Source organism: Arachis hypogaea, chromosome 7 (genome assembly GCF_003086295.3).
Source record: "Arachis hypogaea cultivar Tifrunner chromosome 7, arahy.Tifrunner.gnm2.J5K5, whole genome shotgun sequence".
Lineage (NCBI taxonomy): Eukaryota > Viridiplantae > Streptophyta > Magnoliopsida > Fabales > Fabaceae > Arachis > Arachis hypogaea.
This window is the reverse complement of record NC_092042.1, coordinates 4,485,172-4,505,179: the sequence shown is the minus strand read 5'-3', so window position 1 is coordinate 4,505,179 and position 20,008 is coordinate 4,485,172. Positions and strand designations below refer to the sequence as shown.

Below are 20,008 nucleotides of genomic sequence, written 5' to 3'. Positions count from 1 at the left end.
AAGGGACAGAAATACAAGTTTTTTTCACCAACCATTCTAATCCAGAATCCGGAGAAATAAAATTTGGAAACTCGAAAAGAATGATGGTACATATGCTACCACCCGTGAGAAAATTGCATAAATAGATAAAACATACTTTAAGGATATCTTCACATCGATTAACCAAGCTAATCTAGCATATGCATTCGAAGATTTTGAAACCAAAGTTTCAACAACCATGAATAGAGAATTAACTAGATCGGTCAGTTTTGATGAGGTAAAACGTGCAGTCTTTAGTGTTCACCCCTAGAGCTCCCCTGGTGATGATGGATTTACGGTTAAATTCTTTCAATTCTACTAGAATTTAGTAGGGGATGATGTTTTTAAGGCTGTCCGTAGTTTCTTTGTCAATAGTAGACTACTAAAGAGTTTCAACCATACACAAATCTGTCTCATTCCTAAGATTTTTGATGCAAAGGATATGACACAGGTTAGACCCATCAACCTTTCCTTAATTGTGTATAAGATTATTTATAAATTACTAGTTCATCGGCTACAAAAATTTATGACTTTACTGATCAGCCCTAATCAAAGTGCCTTCATTAAGGGTATATTGATTTCAGACAATATCCTAGTCGCTCATGAATGTATGCACTATCTAAAGACAAAGTAGAGGGGCCTATCGAGCGAAATGGTTGTTAAATTGGATATGAGCAAAGCCTATGATCGTATTGAGTGGCATTTTCTTTGGTTCATTTTGGAGAAGTTGGGATTTGAATCTAGGTGGATTAGTTGGATACAGGAGGTGGTGACTACAGTTTCTTACTCTGTCGTTGTTGAGGTCAACCTTTTAGTTTTTTTAAACCAAATAGAGGTATCTGTCAAGGAGACCCTCTATTTCCCTACCTTTTTTCTTTTCTGTGTAGAAAAATTATCCTTTTTGCTAAATAAGGCAGAGAAAAATGGTCTCATTGAAGGTATTTAGATCAATCGAAGATGTCCTACTGTTAATCATTTATTGTTTGCGAATGACTCAATCATTTTTTGCAAAGTGTTAGAAAATAGTTGTGAAAATATTCTCAATCTTCTTCAGTCATACAAGGGGTTCAGTGGCCAAAAAGTTACTTTGCATAAATCAGCTCTATTCTTTAGTAAGAATACTCCTCCCGCTGCTCGATTACTACCAACTTGGAAATTGGAAATTGTTCATATTGGTGCACAAGATAAATACTTGGATCTTCCATCTATAGTCCAAAAATAAAAAAAGGCCACCTTCAGAAAAATTAAGGACAAGGTGAGAAAGCGAGTTCAAGGGTGGAAAATAAAATTTCTCTCCTCTGCATGCAGACATGTTCTAATAAAAGCTATTGGGAAAGCTATCCCAATTTATTCACTATCATATTTTTGTCTTTCTGACACTTTAATTAGGGAGATTCACAACATACTCTCCCAATTTTGGTGGGGTCAAGAAGGTACAGAGTGAAAAATGACATGGGTTTGTTGGGATACTATGATAAGACCGAAACTGGAAGGTGGACTAGGTTTTAAGAATCTAGGGGCTCAGAATTTGACCCTATTAGTAAAACAATGTTGAAAAGTTGCCTCACAACCACAATCACTCCTATCTAGACTTCTCAAAGGTAAATATTTTTGATACAATTCTATAATGAATGCAGAGATTGGAATAGTACCTTCATGGGGGTGGTGTAGCATATTGGAAGCGCGTAAGGTTGTTAAAAAGTGGCTGGTTTGGCGAGTTGGTGATGGGTCTAGTATCCAAATCTTCAGCGATCCTTGACTTGCTCCTCCACATCCTTATGTTGTTTCTTCATCTAAAACTTTCAATCTACAAAATCAACCACTATTGATGGTCAAGGACTTAATACTTTCTAATGGTCAGTGGAATCAAACTCTAATTAGAAGTATTTTTTCTTAGGGCACTAGTCAGCGTGTGCTAGCAACAACAATTGGGGGTGAAGAAGATAAAATTTATTGGGCCCTTATAAAAGTGGTTTGTATGGAATTTGAATTTTCTAAAGTTTGAATTTCACTTTAGAAAGTAAAGTGTGATCTCTCACCATTTATTTTATAGGTGGAATCAAGAATAAATATGAGAGAGAAACTATTCAAGAGTAGAAGATTACACTTTACCCTCTAAAGTACAAATTTAAAATTTAGAGGATCCAAATTCGTTTGTATGAAGTGAGTAATGAGTACCATGTGACTTATGGGTTCTCGCATTCTCCCATTGAATTTTTTCCAAAGATTATGAAACAACGAAGTTTGTGGCGAGAACTGCGGAAGTTAAAAATTCCAATGAAGATTAAGATTTTTCTCTGGAGGGACTTCCATGAAAAGCTTCCAGTGCTGCAAAAGCTTTATCATCGCATCCCATCGATTCAACCTACCTGTCGAAGATGCCTACAGTTTCCAAAAACAATCAATCGTTACATCTTCCATTGTGTAAAATCAAAGGAAATTTGGTCAAAAATGGGCTTATCAGCTACTAGAAGGGACACCGAAGACTCTAATTTCTATGTTGAGTGGAATTTGAGAATGAGAGTCTTGCGTATCCAACCCAATAACTCCTCTCAGAGAATAATGATGGTGATTTTAAGTGATCCTTATGGAAGGTTAGGAATAGGTTCATTTTTAATAATGTATCAACTAGTGTGGAAGAGATATGGCGTCGACTTTAAAGCTACAGAAAGAGCTTCAACAAATTTTCACTTCCTAATTAATGAGTACTTTACTTTTTATTTCTCTTATTAGATTATTATATGATGTTACTTCTATAATAGAGCAGTTGGAAGTCCTCCATTTTTTTATTTGTCTCATATATGTTTCTTTCATTTCATTAATGAAATTACCTGACTTGGAAAAAAAAACAAAAACAACCCTATTACCTTTTCACTTATTATTTTAAAAGTTTTGAAAATAAAAAAATACGGTTAGATAATTTTAAATTTGTAATATAAAGTATTTTTCATTTATGATAGTAAACAAGGTTGTCAAGTTTGAGTGTTGGTAAATTTATAGAATTTTTGTAAATTTATGAGTTTATTTTTAGTTAAGAATGATGATAAAAATATGTATAAATTTAATTATAACAATAAATTTATGGTAAAGACAAAATTTTATCGATTAATATATTTTTAATAAAAAATAAAAGATGTTAAATATAATTATTCACTAGAATGGTTCTGAATCTATTTTTTAAGAGTCCTGTTAGGAGCCATCATCCATACTATTTAGAATAACCATCTCATCCAAAAAGTTTAAGCTAATTTTGGGGTTTACTAAGAATCGAACTCTTGAACTTTTGGATTTGAACTTTTGGATCTAGAGTTCTGATACCATGTCATGATACCACTCATCCCAAAAGTTTAAATTGATAGAAAAATGTAACACTAATGATTATATCTATAATACTGAATCGGACATTCCTAAACCTCCATTGTACATATTATACAAATATTTCATTGGCTCCCTATACTTCCTCATTTTTTATTATCTTTGGGAGTGCCCTAGTGCCATGGAGGTCTGAAACCTTTTAGGCCTGTATTTAGATAACTCGAATTTACGTGATTGGCTCTACAGAGGTACAAGAAATGGAGATATTTTTCTTTTCTTTTCGACTATCTGGTAGATTTGGAGAAACAGAAATCGTGATTTGTTTAACATAGATAACTATTGGAGTGTTAGTAAAGTGGTGAGTTTGATTCGTAGTTCAGTAAGGGAGTTCTACACTATTTTTGCTATGCATCAATCTTTGTCTCCTCCTTCGTTTTGTTTGCATTCGGTTCCACCTCCAGTTCATTCTGTTAAAGTGAATTGTGATGCTAGTTGTTTTGCTCATTTTGGCTATACTGGTTTTGGTTGTATCATTCGCAATTCTGATGGATGTTGGTTGAAAGATTGCACTGAAAAAGTCGAAGTGTGCAGTGTTCTTTTTGCTGAATTGTATGTAATTTGGAGAGGTTTACTTATAGTTTGGAATAATAGATTTCGTGAGATTATTTGTGAAATAGACTATTTAGAAGCTCTTTTCTTGGTAAACCAAAGAATACTTGGTAAGGATATTCTAAAATGGAATTTGGCAAAGCATATACAGGAGGTTATGAATTGGAATTGGAGAGTCTCTGTTATTTACTTATTTTAATTCAGAGGAATACAAATAGTGTTGTAGATTGTATGGCTAGAGCAGCTCCTTCTGACACAAACATTCATCGAATTAGAGTCAACCATGGAGTGAGTTTTAAATTTTAACATCTAATAGATTTAAATATGAACCTAGCGAATTAATTTGGTTTTGTTTCTGTTTTTTTTCTTTCTTTTCTGTTTAGTAAAAAAAAAACAACTAGTCACAAAAAAAATGTTAAATACAACTTAAAAACAAAAATTGAATAAATTATGAATCTATGATGTTAAAAATAAAATATGTTAGGTTTAAATATTATACCTTTTTTAAAAAGTTTAATCAAAAGTATTTTTTATGAAATTATACATTTTAATAGTTAAGAGATCAAAATTGAGTAAAAATAACAAATTTGAGAGTTTAGTTGAAATTATAGAGATTTACTGAGTTTACTCAACCTTACCTAAGTTTATTTATTTTTACAATTAAAATTCTTAAACTCGTAAGAGTCAATTTTAGAATTTACAACAAAAAAATAAAGTAAAATTGATCTCTTAAAAAATATTTTTTTTATAATAACCCTTCTACCCAAAAGTAATTTTTAAAATTTTAAAATAAACAATTTATCTTATTTTTTATTGAACAAATTTACCATTAAAAAGTGAACAAATTTTAAAATGAACATTTTTTTAGAGTAAAAAAAATTATCATTAGATGATACATTTATGAAAATTTCTCGAAGAACTAATATTTTATTTAATAGTAGAAGACTAATTTTAATTTGTCAATCTCAAAATGACAATTTTGGGTGAAGATTTTGAACCTTGATGAGGAATATTCCTAAATCACCATTTTTCATTTCCCTTTTAGGCCCAACCAAGTCCAGTTAGTATTATCCCGCAAATATAGAAACATAATAATAATAATAATAATAATAATAATAATAATAATAATAATAATAATAATTTATATTAGAAAGAAAGAAAAATAAATAATAAAAGAAAAGAATTTTCTCGAGAAACTTAACTCTCCAAAACTTTCTCTTTCACACAGCTTCCATATTTCGTATTTTCATAGCTTCGATCAATTTTTCGTTCGCCACATACCACCCATTATTATCTCATGCCACCTTCTTCCTTATTTGTTCCATCAACCACACAAAAACACAGTGAGTTCTTCGAATTCTCAGCTTCTCATTCATTCTCAATTCACCTCATACTGCAAAGTTCTCAACTTTAAATTTTCCTTCTTGCTTTCTTTTTCTTCTTTTTTCTTCAATCCTTTCTGCAATTTCATTGGGTATTTTGTTAAATGCATAAAATTATGGTAAGGTAGTTATGGATAGTAATTGTTATCAAACTTGTCCATTTTCTCAATTGTGGAAAGATAATTGAGCTGAGAATAATTGCTATATGATCAAATATTGGACTGTTCAATTGGGGAACTTGAAATCCTAGCTGTTTTGGGTCATGATGATTATTAGGGTTTAGGATTTAGGAATGTGTTAGATTCACATGTGTTTCTGATGCAAAATGTGCTGTATAAACTTATGTATGCTGTAAAAATTTGATTTCTGGATATATAATAATCTCTTAGGGTTTATGGTTTAAATTTTGAACCTTTCCTTTCCCTGTTGACAGAGTAGTTGAACATTTTGGTTGCTGTGGTGTGGCATAGTGATTTTGTCCCCCATGAATTTTGATTTTCTTCCTAAAATCATACCTTGGTTTAGGCCTCAACTGAATGCTACAGATTCAGCATCCATTTCGGTATCTACCTCCAAGGTTTTCATTGAGCAGCCTAAGCAGAATGCTGGTGAAGGTGGCAAGTTGTTTGGAATGCCCTTGCCTTTGTTGTCATTTCTTCCTTGGACGAATAATTCCGGGGTTCAGATCATTCGGAGGCCAACTACTATCAATAGGCGATTGAGGAGACGAGCGCAAACTCGTGGGAAGATCGACGAAGTTAGCGAGGTTACCCCTGCAAGGTTCAGGCCTTATGTTTCTAAGGTTCCATGGCATACAGGGCCGCGAGCTTTTTTGTCGCAGCTATTCCCTAGATATGGCCATTACTGCGGACCAAACTGGTCCAGTGGAAAAGACAGTGGATCTCCGGTTTGGGATAAGCGACCGATCGATTGGTTGGATTTCTGTTGTTATTGCCATGATATAGGGTATGATACACATGATCAGGCCGAGCTGCTGAAGGCGGACCTAGCCTTTCTCGAGTGTTTGGAGAAGCAAAATATGGCAACCAAAGGAGACCCTCATGTTGCTCTTATTTACAAGACAATGTGTATAAATGGTAATAATATGTTCATCAAAATATTGTTGTTCCACCTTTCATCCACATATCCTTTGTTGTAGAATGAACCATCATTTTGACCCTTGAAAGATTAGTCTTTTTGACAAAATAGTCTCCTACAAAAGATTGATAATAGTTTTGTGGTACCCGAAAGATTGGTTCTGGTTGACAAATCCACCCAAAGCGAGTAATTATCAAGTTTTTTCGATACCACAAGTCGACTATATCAATCTTTGAGGGAGGATTTCGTCTACGCACTAATCTTTGAGGGTCAAAATGGTGGCATACGCGCTCCGTTGCCGTATGAGAGATCGCTTTTTCGCATTCTTTGTTATGCACTGACTGACTATTTTTTTATGTGAATGACAGGTTTGAAGAGTTTTCTAGTACCTTATAGAAGGCAACTTGTGAGCCTACAATCTGGGCAGCCATTGATTCAATTTGGATGGCTAAGCAATTTTAGATGGAGAAGTTGGAACTTTCAGAAAACATGATGATGATGATTAGGCTTATGTTTGATAGGTTCAGATTTTTTCACTGCATATAATGTATTGTATTGTAATATTGTACATAGACTTGTGCCTTAGTGTTAATTGGCATATTCTATCAATAATAGTTAGTCCTGGTTTAAGATCTTAGTTAATAATGTAATCATAACAGATCTTAACTATATTTAGGTCCAGTTACCTTAAAGTTGTGTATTCAAAGGGTAAATGGTAAATGTTTCAAACAGATACTTGATTTGATTTGTTGGAAGCTGTAACAGAATGGAGAAGTATTATTTGTAGTATTGTTAGTTGTCTTAAAATAGCAAAAACTAAATCCTTTTGGTACGCTGATTTTAATTACAAATTTTTTAAACTTAGAAATTATTTATAAATTTAGTATAATTATAGAGACTTTTAAATAACTAATTTGGATTGGTCGAGAAATTAGTTCACTAGTCCGGTTAATTAAGTATTGGAGGGTTGAGTTTTACTTTATATATACAGCAAGTCATTGATTAATGGTAATTTTTAAATAAAATTTAAATTCGTAGTAAATTAGTCTTTAACATGTTGGATTGTAAGATACAATGAAAATAAAAAAAATTGAAACCTAAGGTTAAGGCTAATTTTTTTACATATGGGGTTTTAACGTGAAATACAAGAATATTCAATCATTTTAGTGTTTTACTTTACACCATAATGATAATAGTAACAGCACAAAACGTTATTGGTATTTTGTAGTAAAAGTATTTTTTAATTATAAAAAGATAAAATGTCACTGACATTTTTTGTAAAAGCCCACAACAATGTATAATACATAGTTTGAGTCATTTTTAAAAAATTCACTTCTAATATATTAGAAAAAAAATCTCAAATTAATTGAAAAAAAATACTATACTTGTTTGATGAGTTTGAACATTGAAACAACTAGTAATGACCTAGCTTTCATGAAAATCAATTAAAAGGAAAAATTAAGGATTAGTGATTGCAAATAGTGGCTAATTTTTGTTATGAATTAGTGATTAATAAAAATACTCACATTTTGGGTTTGATCAAAAGACACATAACAATAACTATTATAGTGATAGGAACAAATTGAGCATAATGCTGAGCTAACTAACCTTTTAGAATGGTAGATCGGAGCTTAAATGGTGAGACTCAACACCAATGATAATTAAACACTATCTTATACCACCACACACAATTTTATTTCAATAATATAAAACTTCACTATAATTTACATAAAGGTGTTATGTCTCTAAGTACCAAGTTTTCCCTAGCGTGATTTATTCTAATAAGGGGCCTTTTCGGACTATTAATCACATTAATGTTTATTATGAATTTGTTTGGACGTTATTTTAAAAAAAAAGATGTTACAAAAGTAAAAGTAATTTTATATTTAGTTATTTTATATAAAAAGATATTTTTATTTATCATATATGTTTAGATAAAATAAGATAAATTTTTTTCATTTATTATGTGAAAAATATATTTTTTTAAGAAAAAAGATTTTTTAAAAAAAGATATAAATTGTAATTTCTCAAAAACGATATATTTTTTTTAATTTTTTTAGTATTTTTACTTATACTATTAGAAATTTGTCAAATACACTAAAAATAAAAAAAAATTTCATTGAAAAAAATACTTTTTTTATCAATTTAATGGCATCCAAACAAATACTATATGTTAATTATATATCTTATGTTTATGCTTAAATATTTTAGGGTCATTTTTGTTTTGGGTCTTATTAACAAGTGTTTTAAAGGTATTATAGTTAAGATATTTAATAAAATTAAATTTTATTGACAAGCTAAATAGTTGAAAATTTTAATATTTTTTATCTATAATCTTGTGTATATAAAAAGGATTAAAAATATTTTGGTACAAAAATTCTTTTTTTATAATACAATTTTCATATATTTTATACAAAAAAATTGCAAATAAAAAAATTTCTTAAAAATTATTAGCATAGTAATAAATTTTAGCACTCCTCACCATTTATGAAATTTCAATTATGTCAGATCAAATTAATAAAAAAAAAGACAGTTCCAATACAATAAATAAATTATTAATAAATAAAAGGAAAAGATTATATAAAAAAATTAATGGTTGAAATTTCTAATTTCCACCCTCACAAGTAAGAATAGATCACTCCTCAATTTTTTAAGAGGATTTTGAAATCATTAACTCTCCAAATTTTACTTTTAAAATAATAAAATCAATTACAATTTTTAAATAATAGCAGCGTTAAATATATGAAAAAATTATACAATAAAAAAGAATAATTTAAATACACTGCAAGTATAAAAAAATTGATATATTTATCTGATTATCATTAAAATGTTATAATTTTTGCATAAAAGTTTAATATAATTTGATAACCTTAAAAAAATATTTTATACGAATAATAGTAAATAAAAATTAAATTGTAAAGATAACATTTAATCTTATCATTTTGGTGACTTAATGTTATCTTTAAAAAAAAAAAAAGATTATGATAACAATTCTTAAACGCAATAAAGGAAAGGGTAGATGTGGGGTCAAATTGAGAAATAAGAATAGAAGAGCAAAACGACACGAAACGGCGTCGTAAAAGCACCGCCTGTAAGGAGAGAAAAAGAAGGTTCTTATCCCATCCATCATCCCCTTTGAAAACACCAACAAAACAATTAAACATTGAAACGAACCAAACAGAAAACACAAAAATCTACGCCCCTTTTTCTCTTCTCTCTCCTCTTTTCCTTTTTCTTCTTCTTTCTTCCTTCTTTCTTTCTTCCCCCTTTCGTCAACCAAACCCTAATCTACGCCTTCATTCCTTCTTCCATCTTACGCTCCTTCGATTTCCGCTTTCGATCACGCAGGTCACCTATTTCCTTCTTCCGATTCTCTTTTTTTTTTTTCTGTTTCTGTTGACCTAGTTTCTTTGAAGAACAAAAGCTTTTTTTAATGCATTCGTCGCTTTTAGGGATAATTTTTAGCTTATTGTTGTTGTATATTGCATCGATTTCTTCGATTGTGCCGGATCTGGTATTGTTTATGAGTAATTTATCGTTGCCGATGCATTATCTCGAGTTTTGAACGTTTGTTCGATGGGGTTTTTTATGCAGTCACTGTGCCAGTGGGAACAAAGGGGGAATTTGATGTTTGGATTTGATGCATTTAATTTTCGGTTTTCGTTAGCTTCTTATGATAGATAGGACCAAGCCTTGTTTTGCGATTTTGATGAGTGAGTTTTTTTTTTTTTAAGTCATTTAGGGTTGTATTCATTTAGGAGTGAAATTGGTCTGCAGTGTGTTTTTGACTGAATTATTGGTTTTGGATTTCGGTTTCGGTGGGTACATTTTATGTTGTATTGTAATAGAGAGGCTGCCTCCTTTTGTATTGATCGTTGGTGAATTTATGCAGCATCAATTTGCAGTTTATTTATGTTGCTTAAATGAACGATTTAGATTTTTTTCCCCCCTGAGCTGAGCATTCCTTTGCTATTTTTTTTTTGTAGGTTGTATGCAGCTTGTTTAGTCAGTTTATATTTTGATGGACGATGATAGTAGATACGGATAAAATGTCTGCTCCTTCGTCAAGGGAGCGTGCCCAACGCCTTTATGATAAGGTAATGCTCCCCTTCTTTCACCGTTGTCATTGTGAGCTTGATTACTGAGCAGGGTTTTATTTCTCTGAATCTTTCATCATCTACCAAGATAAATGTTTCATGAATCTGGTTACTTATATTTAGCTTATTTGTGTTTTCTTAATATAATGTATTTGTATAATAAGTTTAGATCTATTTAGAGGCATGGGATTTAACGATAACTGTCATTTCCCCCTTTTCCAATGCGGAACAAAACTCCACTTAACAACATTGCGTTTTCCCTTTTCCTATTTCGCAAGTGATTCCTTGTCTCACTACCCTGATTTTTATTATTTTTGCATAGGCTGTTGCTTATATCGATGTTTTGGGTGCAACTTTATTTTAGCGTGAACAAAGCATGCACTTCCATGTTCTTTTGTGAATGCCATTGTGTGATGTGGCTTACTTGTTTTCTATTACTTGCTCAAATAAAAAAAAAAAAAAGATTTTTTGTCATATTAACCAAAAAATAATTTTCTAACATGCCAATTTTATTTTTAGAACCTTGAATTGGAAAGCAAGCGGCGGAGATCAGCCCAGGCTCAGGTCCCGTCAGATCCAAATACATGGCCACAGATGCGTGAGAACTATGAAGCAATAATTCTTGAGGACCATGCTTTCGCTGAGCAGCACAATATTGAGTATGCGCTATGGCAGTTGCATTATAAGCGGATTGAGGAATTGAGGTCATACTTTAGTGCTGCTCTTGCTTCTGGCTCAAAATCAACTGGGAAAGGTCCAGCGCGGCCTGATCGGATAAATAAAATTAGGCTGCAATTCAAGGCTTTCCTTTCTGAAGCATCAGGATTTTACCATGATCTTATTATGAAAATAAGAGCAAAGTATGGTCTTCCTTTAGGGTACTTTGAGGGTTCAGAGAATCGGGTCGTGATGGAGAAAGATGCAAAGAAATCTGCCGAGATGAAGAAAGGTTTAGTATCATGTCATCGTTGTTTGATATACTTGGGTGATCTTGCTCGTTACAAAGGACTGTATGGCGAAGGCGACTCAGTGAAGCGAGAGTTTGCAGCAGCTGCTAGTTACTATTTACAAGCTGCTTCTCTATGGCCTTCAAGTGGAAATCCCCATCATCAGGTACTTTGTGGCATTCTTCAACTGTTTGTGCCTCTGATTTATTTTTGGTAGATTAACATCTCGTATGCGAAGTGTGCCTTATATAGGTATTGTATGCCATTTTGATAAGTATTTCTTCTTCCTCTTCTTTTTAGCTTGCCTTATTGGCTTCATATTCTGGGGATGAGCTGGCAGCTGCTTATCGATACTTTAGGAGTCTGGCTGTGGAGAGTCCATTTTCAACAGCCAGAGATAATTTGATTGTTGCATTTGAGAAGGTAATGAGACCATGGAGGTTTTTTTTCTTTCTCTTACCTTGTTTCATAAGGGTTAAGTGTTATCCTGTTCTTTTTTTTTTTTTTTGTGATGCAATGCAGCTCTTTATCTTCCTGTATATTTTGCTTGTGCATAGGAGCAACAATTGTGCTTTTTGACTTAATCTTCCTGTATTTTATCCCCTATTATTTTTTTGCTTTGTGATTTATTATACACAAGTAATGTTTTTGATGCTTTAATGCCATTTCTAGTAAAAGTGGTCAGTGGTGACAAGTAATGTATTTGATGCTTTAATGCCATTTCCTGTTTGTTTTCATGTTGTGATGTGTGGTATTGGCTTCCCCCTATAAATCCTTCTTATATGATCTTCTGGCATTACTTCCTTACTAAAAGTTTTTGTAATACCACAGAATCGTCAAAGTTTCTCTCAGCTTTATGGAGATGTCAAAGCTCTTGCAGTCAAGGATAGTCCTGGGCAGTTGACTGGAAAAGGAAGAGGAAAAGCAGAAGGGAAACTTGCAACAAGGGGTAATGATGCAGAAGCTTGTCCCAAAAAGGAAGGAACATCTAGTATACAAGAGACATACAAATCCTTCAGCACTTGCTTTGTCCGTCTAAATGGAATATTATTCACTCGAACAAGGTATATATTCTTGATCTACCAATTCTATGCACTCCCTTTTATCCATTACATTATTAATATGTTCTGACTTTCTTTTCACTCTGTTTCTTTCATGATGGCAGCCTTGAGACCTTCACTGAAGTTCTCTCTCTTGTTAGCACTGGCCTGTGTGATCTTCTGCCAACAGGGCAGGAGGAGGAGCTGAATTTTGGCACAGACACTCTTGAGAATGGACTTGCCATTGTCAGGATTGTTTCCATTATTATATTTACAGTTCATAATGTGAATAAGGAATCTGAAGGGCAAACTTATGCTGAAATTGTACAGCGTGCTGTTCTACTTCAGAATGCATTTACTGCAGCTTTTAAATTGATGAGTTTCATGTTAGAGAGATGTGCACAGCTGTATGATCCTTCTCGTAGTTATCTTTTACCTGGCATTATGGTTTTTGTTGAGTGGTTGGCATGCTATCCCGATCTTGCTGCAGGCAATGATGTGGACGAGAATCAGGCAATTGTTAGATCAAAATTTTGGAATCATTGGATATCCTTGTTAAATAAACTGCTTTCAGTTGGGGCTATGTGTATTGAAGACAATGAAGAAGAGACTTGCTTTAATAACATGAGTAGGTATGAAGAAGGGGAGACTGAAAACCGGCTTGCTTTGTCGGAGGACTTTGAGTTAAGAGGGTTTGTCCCACTTCTTCCTGCACAAACCATCTTGGATTTTTCCAGGAAGCTTTCCTTTGGAAATGATGGTGAGAAGGAAAGAAAAGCTAGGGTCAAAAGGATTATAGCTGCAGGAAAGGCCTTAGCCAATGTTGTTAGGATCGATCAGAAAATGATATATTTTGACCAGAAGGGAAAGAAATTTACAGTTGGTGTTGAGCCCCAAATCTCAGATGATCTTGTTCTGCCCTCTGGTTCTGGCATTTCTGGTGCTGAAGAATTGTTGAAGGAAGATACAACAGACAAAAAGGTGGGAACTGTACTACCTGACCAACACCAGCATGTTGAAGGAGAGGATGATGATGAAGTTATTGTTTTTAAACCTATAGTAGCTGAAAAACGAAATGATCCAGTAGCTGTGTCATCAAGGGTGCCCCCTGAAAACTCAATAGCTTCTGGAGAGCATATTAAATTTCATGTCAATTCTGCTTTGAACTCCGTCAATCATATGAACCATCAACCATCCTTGCATGCTTCTGTTAGTGGTCCAGTTCCCCAACACCTGCAACCAGTTCAGCCACACTCTTCAAGATGGTTAGAGGAGGTTTCTCTTGCAAACAGTTTAAAGGGTCTTCGATTCTTTGAGAATGGGCATGCGATGAAACCTGACCTGGCACTGCAAGATTCAGGGGCATTCTCTAACCATACTGCACATTCTGTCCCTATCCAGCAAGCTGTTGCTCCTGATGCGAGTGTACTTTATGGTCTCTCCAAAGCTCAAGACTTTGTTATATCATCCAAAGCTGATGCTATTGCAGCCTCTGTGATTACTACCGATAACTCTGTTCTGAAGACATCATCAGCTCTGCAAGCTGGCTCTAGAAAATCTCCGGTTAGCAGACCTTCTAGGCATCTTGGACCTCCACCTGGTTTTAGTCAAGCTCCTCTTAAACAGGGTATTGAACCTGTTAGTTCAGATTTAATTAATGGGAATCCACTTTTGGATGATTATAGTTGGTTGGATGGATATCAGCTGCCTTCAGCAACCAAAGGTTTAAGTGCCAATGGTTCTCTTGGTTACCCCGTGTCAAATCCTCTTCAAGGCAGTAACAACGGCTTGAATGGGATAGTAAGCTTTCCCTTCCCTGGCAAACAAGTTCCATCTGCACAGGTGGAAAAACAGAATGGCTGGCAAGACTATCAGACATCTAACCTTTTGAAAACACACCATGATCAGCAGCTGCTACTGCAACAGCAGCAGCTTTTGCTGCAGCAACAGCAGCAGCAGCAGCAGCTCGCATCAGGAAATCAGCCGTTTACATCATTGCCCGAGCAATTTCAAGGACAGTCAATCTGGACAGGTCGTTACTTTGTGTGATGTGCCAGTATACAAATATTGACGGTATGCTTCTGATCTTGATTAATTGCCATTGGTTTGATCAAATTCATTCTGTTAAATTTGAATTTCTTGACAATTTTTTTTAACGATGTTGAAGGAATATTATGGATGTGCTGTGCATTCCTTTTGCTTCCCATTCAAACTCCAGATATGCTGCCTTGTCATTGAATGTTATTGGGAGTTTATTTGGATAGACTCGGTGCTGGAACTTGCTACTACAACAGGTGGGTGCCGAATAATTATATTTATATTTACAGGTTCCTTTTTCTGTTTGTTCTGGTGACTATTGTACTGTTGAGTTTGCTCTAACATGTATAAATTTATTGCAGATTTTGATAAGCTCATCAGTGCAGATGAGGGAGGATAAGCAAGCATCTTTACTGTTCAAAGTTGTTAAGTAAACACCTTGTCTGGTTGGGTGGATAGAAGGTGATAAATAAAAGATTATCCATTCGTCTTGAAGCTTGTATCTTCTGGGATTGGTGGTATGACAATGGTTTGTTCGCTTCTCTAGTGGGAAAGTCATAAATGGTGCACCGGTAAGAATCCACCATCATCTAGCGGCCCTGTTATACACAGTGCTCTTCAATTCTCTGGCACTTGCTTTTCTACTTGGAAGCTTCAGACTAGCTGGGAAAGTTGGTAGGTGTGAAGTGGTTTTCTGAAGTCGGATATTTTGGGTTTTATAAATAATAATGACTTTGTGGGTCACAGCTGAGTTTAAGTACTTCTGTTTTAGTGTTTCAGTGGTTTCATATTTGTTAAGGTTCTAATAATGTGTTATTGTATATGACCATTGACTCTACGGTTTCATTGTCTCTGTCTTTTTGTTCTCTAAGTCGAGGATAACTCGAACTTTATAAAATAAATATTCCCTTTGGATTTTTATGGATACTCTTTAGTTTTCTGGATGTTAAATCACACATTCCACTTTATTCTGATAACTCAAAAGGCAAGCAAGTGTGAATGTAATTATGTAACTTAGAAAACCTCTTACAATGCAAAGGTTTCTAATTCTAAACCCACAAGTCTTTGAAGTAAAAACTAAGTTTCAGATAAAACCTTTTGAGGCAAGTAACATGATTTTACAATCGAATGAACTATGAGGTTTCGTTGGGCAAAAATTTAACCATGTAATAGCCTGTAATTACATGTTCCGAGTTCAATGAATCTGAGGGACTACTAAAAAATATATATATGATAAGAAAAACCAAAAATAAAACTATTTCCATAGCTCGAACAAAAAAAATTCTTCGTATTTATGACAATTCCTCTCTCAGTAAACTATTTGACATGTATTGAAACCAGTATTGGTGGCCCTCGTATTTTAAGTCAATGAAATAGCATCATTGCCCCTAAGGCTTTATGGTGTGTATATAGATCTGTTATCTTTTTGCCTCAGCTTTTTCTATTCAATGAATCCCATTCAGGAATGTTTGCAGTAGCCTCGTTCACCATCTTTACAAGCCTCACCTACAAAATCATAATAATTGATACACATACATAAGGGCCTTAATGAAATGAAGCTTCAGTAGTTAAAACACAATCTCAGAAGAACACTTCATACAACAAATGAGGATTTTGCTGTGGTTTCAAACACAATCTGCAAGCACTCCACATTTCGAAGCCATTTGATTTAAAATGTTCCAGGGTTCTGTTATCAAATTGTCAATCTCAGAATGGTTGCCAGAAAAAGCACTTACCACACTTTCGGGAACACCGGGAGGAGGCAATGAAAGGTTTTTGGGTGGAGGACCCAAAAGATATGATCTCTTGTCAAATCGCCATTCGCCGATTTTCCCATATGTTAGTTGTCCCTGGAAAAGAAACTCAGCAAGGAACAAATAAGTTATGCATCAAACACATTTAAGCCACAAGAGCAAAAGAAGTGAATTCACCTTCAAATTGTAGTCACATCCATAAGTATAATGAATGATAAACTTCTTCCCAACATGCAAGTCCCACGGTGGCTGAAAATTCCCAAAGATTCATGCAACTACTAAGAAGATAAAAGGAATGGAAAAACATGAAATGACCAATTCTAACCTGCAACATAAAGTCTTTTCGAAGAATGTGCTTTACGCCGTGCAATGCAGACGCCACAGCATAAGCATACCTTTCATTCAACAGAGAACAATTAGTCAACCCTTAGAATCCTTAAACATAAATCTTTCGAATGGCGAATTCTATAGTAATACTCACATTTCTAGCACCCATCCAAAAGCTTTATCAGTTTCTTGATCATCTTTCATTCTCAATGAAATATTCACCCATGTTGGAGCAATTTCCTCCATCAGGGACTGTTTGATGATGAAGAATCAATGCAATAAAACCAAGACTATGTTAGTTATTGCGAAATCAGGTATATTTGATATTACTATAGCTATGACAGTTAAAAGCTATGAGGATCACAGATTCACAACATAACAAGAATCAATAAGGCACCACATACAATTACTAAGCGAGACTTCACCTTCTGAATGATCACAGGAGAGTTGCCAATGGGATCGACATCAGTAACAGGACCCTTGTCCTCCGGATAGAATTTCCTAATTAGTTTTTCATTTTCGACCGGTTTTATATAGAAAAATGGAAACCCTGCTGGTTGGGATCCGTGAGCCAAATTCGGCAAAGGATTTACAAATATATGGTCAGGTTCTGCCATCAGAATATATCTGCAACAACCATAAAATGCACAGCTTCTTAGATTTTTTATCTGTATAATACGAACATTCTAGAGCGAAAAAGAAGAAAAGAAGCATGAGTTAGACATTACTCTTCCTCAATATCTGCTTTCTCTAGCCACTGAACGAAGGCCCATGGCCTATTTAGGACAATATAACCCTGTATAAAAAGAAAGATATAAATTATGAGCATCAACCATTGTTGTCTAAGATTAGAATGCTCAAGAGCAGTATAATAAATAGACTTGAGTAGATATGCATAGATAACAATGAATATGTAACATCAACATGACAAGTCTGAAATTTCCCAGTGATCTTGGTTTTTCTTGAACCTAGAGATGATGCTATATTGCTACACTATAGAATGTAGAAACCTCTCCGAAAAATCGCCCTAAACTTTACTGCAAGTCTACAAGCTATCCTCTTATCACTCAGCACTTAAGTTTCCATGATCTTCCTACAGAATCAATTCTTGCATCAAAACTAAAACTGTAGCAACAAAATACTTGAGGGATAAAATTGTTGAACGCCAACCACAATTAGCATTAAAACATCGATAACCTGGAGTAAGAAGACTATTATCTTAACAGAAAGTAACTTGATTCTGTATATTAAGCTTTGTAAATTTTACATTGGTCAAGAATTCACCCATCAAAATTCAAACACAGGCCTAGTGATGAAATGATACAAATTCTCACAGCAGCATCAGAAAAAAAATGCACATACCCGATCCAAGCCCTCAGGCAGGGGATCAACCACAAATGTAGGTATCTCATCCATCAACTGATCTGCCTTTCCTGAATGCAGAATCCGAGTGAACTTTCCCATGTCTGATCCAGGCATGTCCTTCAAATTCTTATACCAGTAGTACATGATCCTACATTGCCATTGGCTATAAGCAGCATCGGTTGCAGTCAATGCAACATGGTATTTCAAATTAGAGTTGCTTGACTCCATGACTTTCTTATCAAAAGGTTCCAACAAACCTCCAGCCTTATGTTCTATGATCAATGACACAAAGTTATAAGTGGCAAACAAAAATCCCAGCACCATAAGCAGCATGAGTAGTGTCTTCCCACGCCCCATGTTTTTCCTCACAATCATTTTCCAAAATCCTTTTTCGCTTATTAAAAAAAGCTCTGGATTCTATGAATCTCCAGAAGCCAACTAACTGAGATTTACAACCAACACATTCATACCACACTAGTCCTTAAAAAAATCACACTTTTCAGCTCAAAGCTATGGTCAGTGGTTGCTCCACAAATTCAAAAAGTAAAAGAATCTGCATCAAAAGAATAATAAAATAGTTATATATATTTAATGAAGTCAATGTGCCACCACATCGGAATCCTATATATACAAAAGAAGTCAACAAGGAATGGAATTTAAACCAAAGGCAAATAAAAAAATCATAAAATGAAATATCAAAAACCTGAAACGCAAATAAGAAGAGAAGCAGAATATCATATTTGAGCTACAATTAACTAAGACAGACTCTGAGACTCACATATACAGATCAGATCTCACACGCCAATTGGAAACACCCCACTGAAGAAAGGCTCAAGCTTTGAAGCAAAACATGCACAAAAGAACCCAACTTTGGCATGAAAAAATGATGGGCAACAGGATTTTCAGGGAAAGCAAAGGAAAGTGGTGGATGAATGAAGAGAGAGAGAGAGAGAGAGAGAGAGAGAGAGAGAGAGAGAGAGAGAGAGAGAGAGAGATTTATTTATGGGGTTTTGACTTTTTTTTAACTGGAAGTCATACGTTACTCATAAGAGTCCGATTATGTGCTGTGTGTGTCATAACTCATAAGCGATTACTCAAATCCTATAAGTTTATAGAATTCAATTCTGATGTTTATAGTAAAAAATTATTTTATAAATGTATCTAATTAATTACTTATAATTACATTCAATAAAATTATTAATTATTTGAATTGTTTAGTATTAACTATTAACAAGAAAATGTTTGACCATTAAAAATTGTTTTAGATAACCGGTTTAATTAAGCTCTTTTTAAAAAAATAGTTTAAATAATAAATATTTATATTAAAAGTAGTTTATTAAAAAATTATTTTGTATTTAGTTTTTTAGTTCTAAAAATGTTTATTTTAAAAAAATAATAAAAAAATTTATTATAAGAAAAGTCATTTTTTTAATTTTTTTGTGAGCACTTAAATAACTTCTTACAAAGTTACAATTTGATTTTAAAAATTACATCAGACATTAATACTACTAATTTTCATGAGTCAAAAACTAAAAAAATAACTTTTGAAACTTTTCAAGCGAATTCTAAGTATTAAAAATTTAAATTCTACCTCGTGCATGTAGCAATTTTATTTACTAACGATAAATTTTTAAATAGAGTTAAGATCTACGGATTAATTATTCTTCAATTCACTTATCAATATACTGAATTTTTTTGTTTTTCAAAAATATTTATAGTCTAATATGATAGACTAATTTTTTTATCATAAATCATCCAATGAAAGAAAGATAATTAACTATAAGATATTTTTACGTTTAAAATAGGATTCAAATTTCTAATCTTAGGTAAGAAATTAGACAATGAGTCACCATATTACACTTTCCTAATTATAGATGGATTGTCATTAACATGTGAAATGTTAATTAAGAATAATGATGATGATTATGATAAAATAGGAGTGGAGGCGACCCAAAAAGGTTGAGAATGGATTTGACAGAAATGGTGGTCACAAACCACATTCCAAATTGTCTGCATCTG

General features: G+C 33.5%; 3 protein-coding genes across 6 annotated transcripts; 2 read left to right on the top strand and 1 right to left on the bottom strand.

Moving 5' to 3' along the window:
* The first annotated feature begins 5,110 nt into the window (after window positions 1–5,110).
* LOC112702108 (uncharacterized) lies at window positions 5,111–7,211 on the top strand. 3 transcript variants are annotated; one of them, XM_025753024.3, is made up of 3 exons: window positions 5,111–5,285; window positions 5,763–6,421; window positions 6,791–7,211. In XM_025753024.3, exons 2-3 carry the CDS (start codon window positions 5,809–5,811, stop codon window positions 6,913–6,915), a joined length of 738 nt encoding a protein of 245 aa, XP_025608809.1. In that variant the 5' UTR covers window positions 5,111–5,285; window positions 5,763–5,808; the 3' UTR covers window positions 6,916–7,211. The 3 variants fall into 3 exon arrangements, with proteins under 3 accessions (XP_025608809.1, XP_025608805.1, XP_025608807.1); XM_025753020.3 differs by having other exon boundaries at window positions 5,114–5,285; window positions 5,758–6,421; XM_025753022.3 differs by having other exon boundaries at window positions 5,168–5,443; window positions 5,758–6,421.
* A 2,245-nt stretch (window positions 7,212–9,456) lies between these two features.
* LOC112702105 (nonsense-mediated mRNA decay factor SMG7) lies at window positions 9,457–15,468 on the top strand. The gene is made up of 8 exons (XM_025753015.3): window positions 9,457–9,770; window positions 10,409–10,519; window positions 11,039–11,632; window positions 11,767–11,889; window positions 12,298–12,530; window positions 12,632–14,579; window positions 14,674–14,800; window positions 14,906–15,468. Exons 2-6 carry the CDS (start codon window positions 10,451–10,453, stop codon window positions 14,553–14,555), a joined length of 2,943 nt encoding a protein of 980 aa, XP_025608800.1. The 5' UTR covers window positions 9,457–9,770; window positions 10,409–10,450; the 3' UTR covers window positions 14,556–14,579; window positions 14,674–14,800; window positions 14,906–15,468.
* Window positions 15,469–15,684: 216 nt separating this feature from the next.
* Window positions 15,685–19,071, bottom strand: LOC112702106 (hydroxyproline O-arabinosyltransferase PLENTY). 2 transcript variants are annotated; one of them, XM_025753016.3, is made up of 9 exons: window positions 18,768–19,066; window positions 17,987–18,542; window positions 17,353–17,420; window positions 17,029–17,251; window positions 16,779–16,876; window positions 16,623–16,692; window positions 16,475–16,546; window positions 16,280–16,393; window positions 15,685–16,049 (listed from the first exon to the last, which is right to left on the bottom strand). In XM_025753016.3, the coding sequence occupies exons 2-9, from the start codon at window positions 18,362–18,364 to the stop codon at window positions 15,975–15,977; spliced, it is 1,098 nt and encodes a 365-aa protein (XP_025608801.1). In that variant the 5' UTR covers window positions 18,365–18,542; window positions 18,768–19,066; the 3' UTR covers window positions 15,685–15,974. The 2 variants fall into 2 exon arrangements, with proteins under 2 accessions (XP_025608801.1, XP_025608804.1); XM_025753019.3 differs by having other exon boundaries at window positions 15,775–16,049; window positions 17,050–17,251; window positions 18,768–19,071.
* Window positions 19,072–20,008: the final 937 nt, after the last annotated feature.

Bases quoted from the DNA above. Each gene is read 5' to 3' on its own strand.
- LOC112702108 (XM_025753024.3), top strand. From the start codon at position 5,809: ATGAATTTTGATTTTCTTCCTAAAATCATACCTTGGTTTAGGCCTCAA. The intron at 6,422-6,790 runs GTAATAATATGT...TGTGAATGACAG, and splicing joins CAAGACAATGTGTATAAATG to GTTTGAAGAGTTTTCTAGTA.
- LOC112702105 (XM_025753015.3), top strand. From the start codon at position 10,451: ATGATAGTAGATACGGATAAAATGTCTGCTCCTTCGTCAAGGGAGCGT. The intron at 11,633-11,766 runs GTACTTTGTGGC...TCTTCTTTTTAG, and splicing joins GTGGAAATCCCCATCATCAG to CTTGCCTTATTGGCTTCATA. The intron at 11,890-12,297 runs GTAATGAGACCA...GTAATACCACAG, and splicing joins TGATTGTTGCATTTGAGAAG to AATCGTCAAAGTTTCTCTCA.
- LOC112702106 (XM_025753016.3), bottom strand. From the start codon at position 18,364: ATGATTGTGAGGAAAAACATGGGGCGTGGGAAGACACTACTCATGCTG. The intron at 17,252-17,352 runs GTAATGTCTAAC...TGGTTGTTGCAG, and splicing joins AAAGCAGATATTGAGGAAGA to ATATATTCTGATGGCAGAAC. The intron at 16,547-16,622 runs GTTAGAATTGGT...GGGAATTTTCAG, and splicing joins GAAAAGACTTTATGTTGCAG to CCACCGTGGGACTTGCATGT.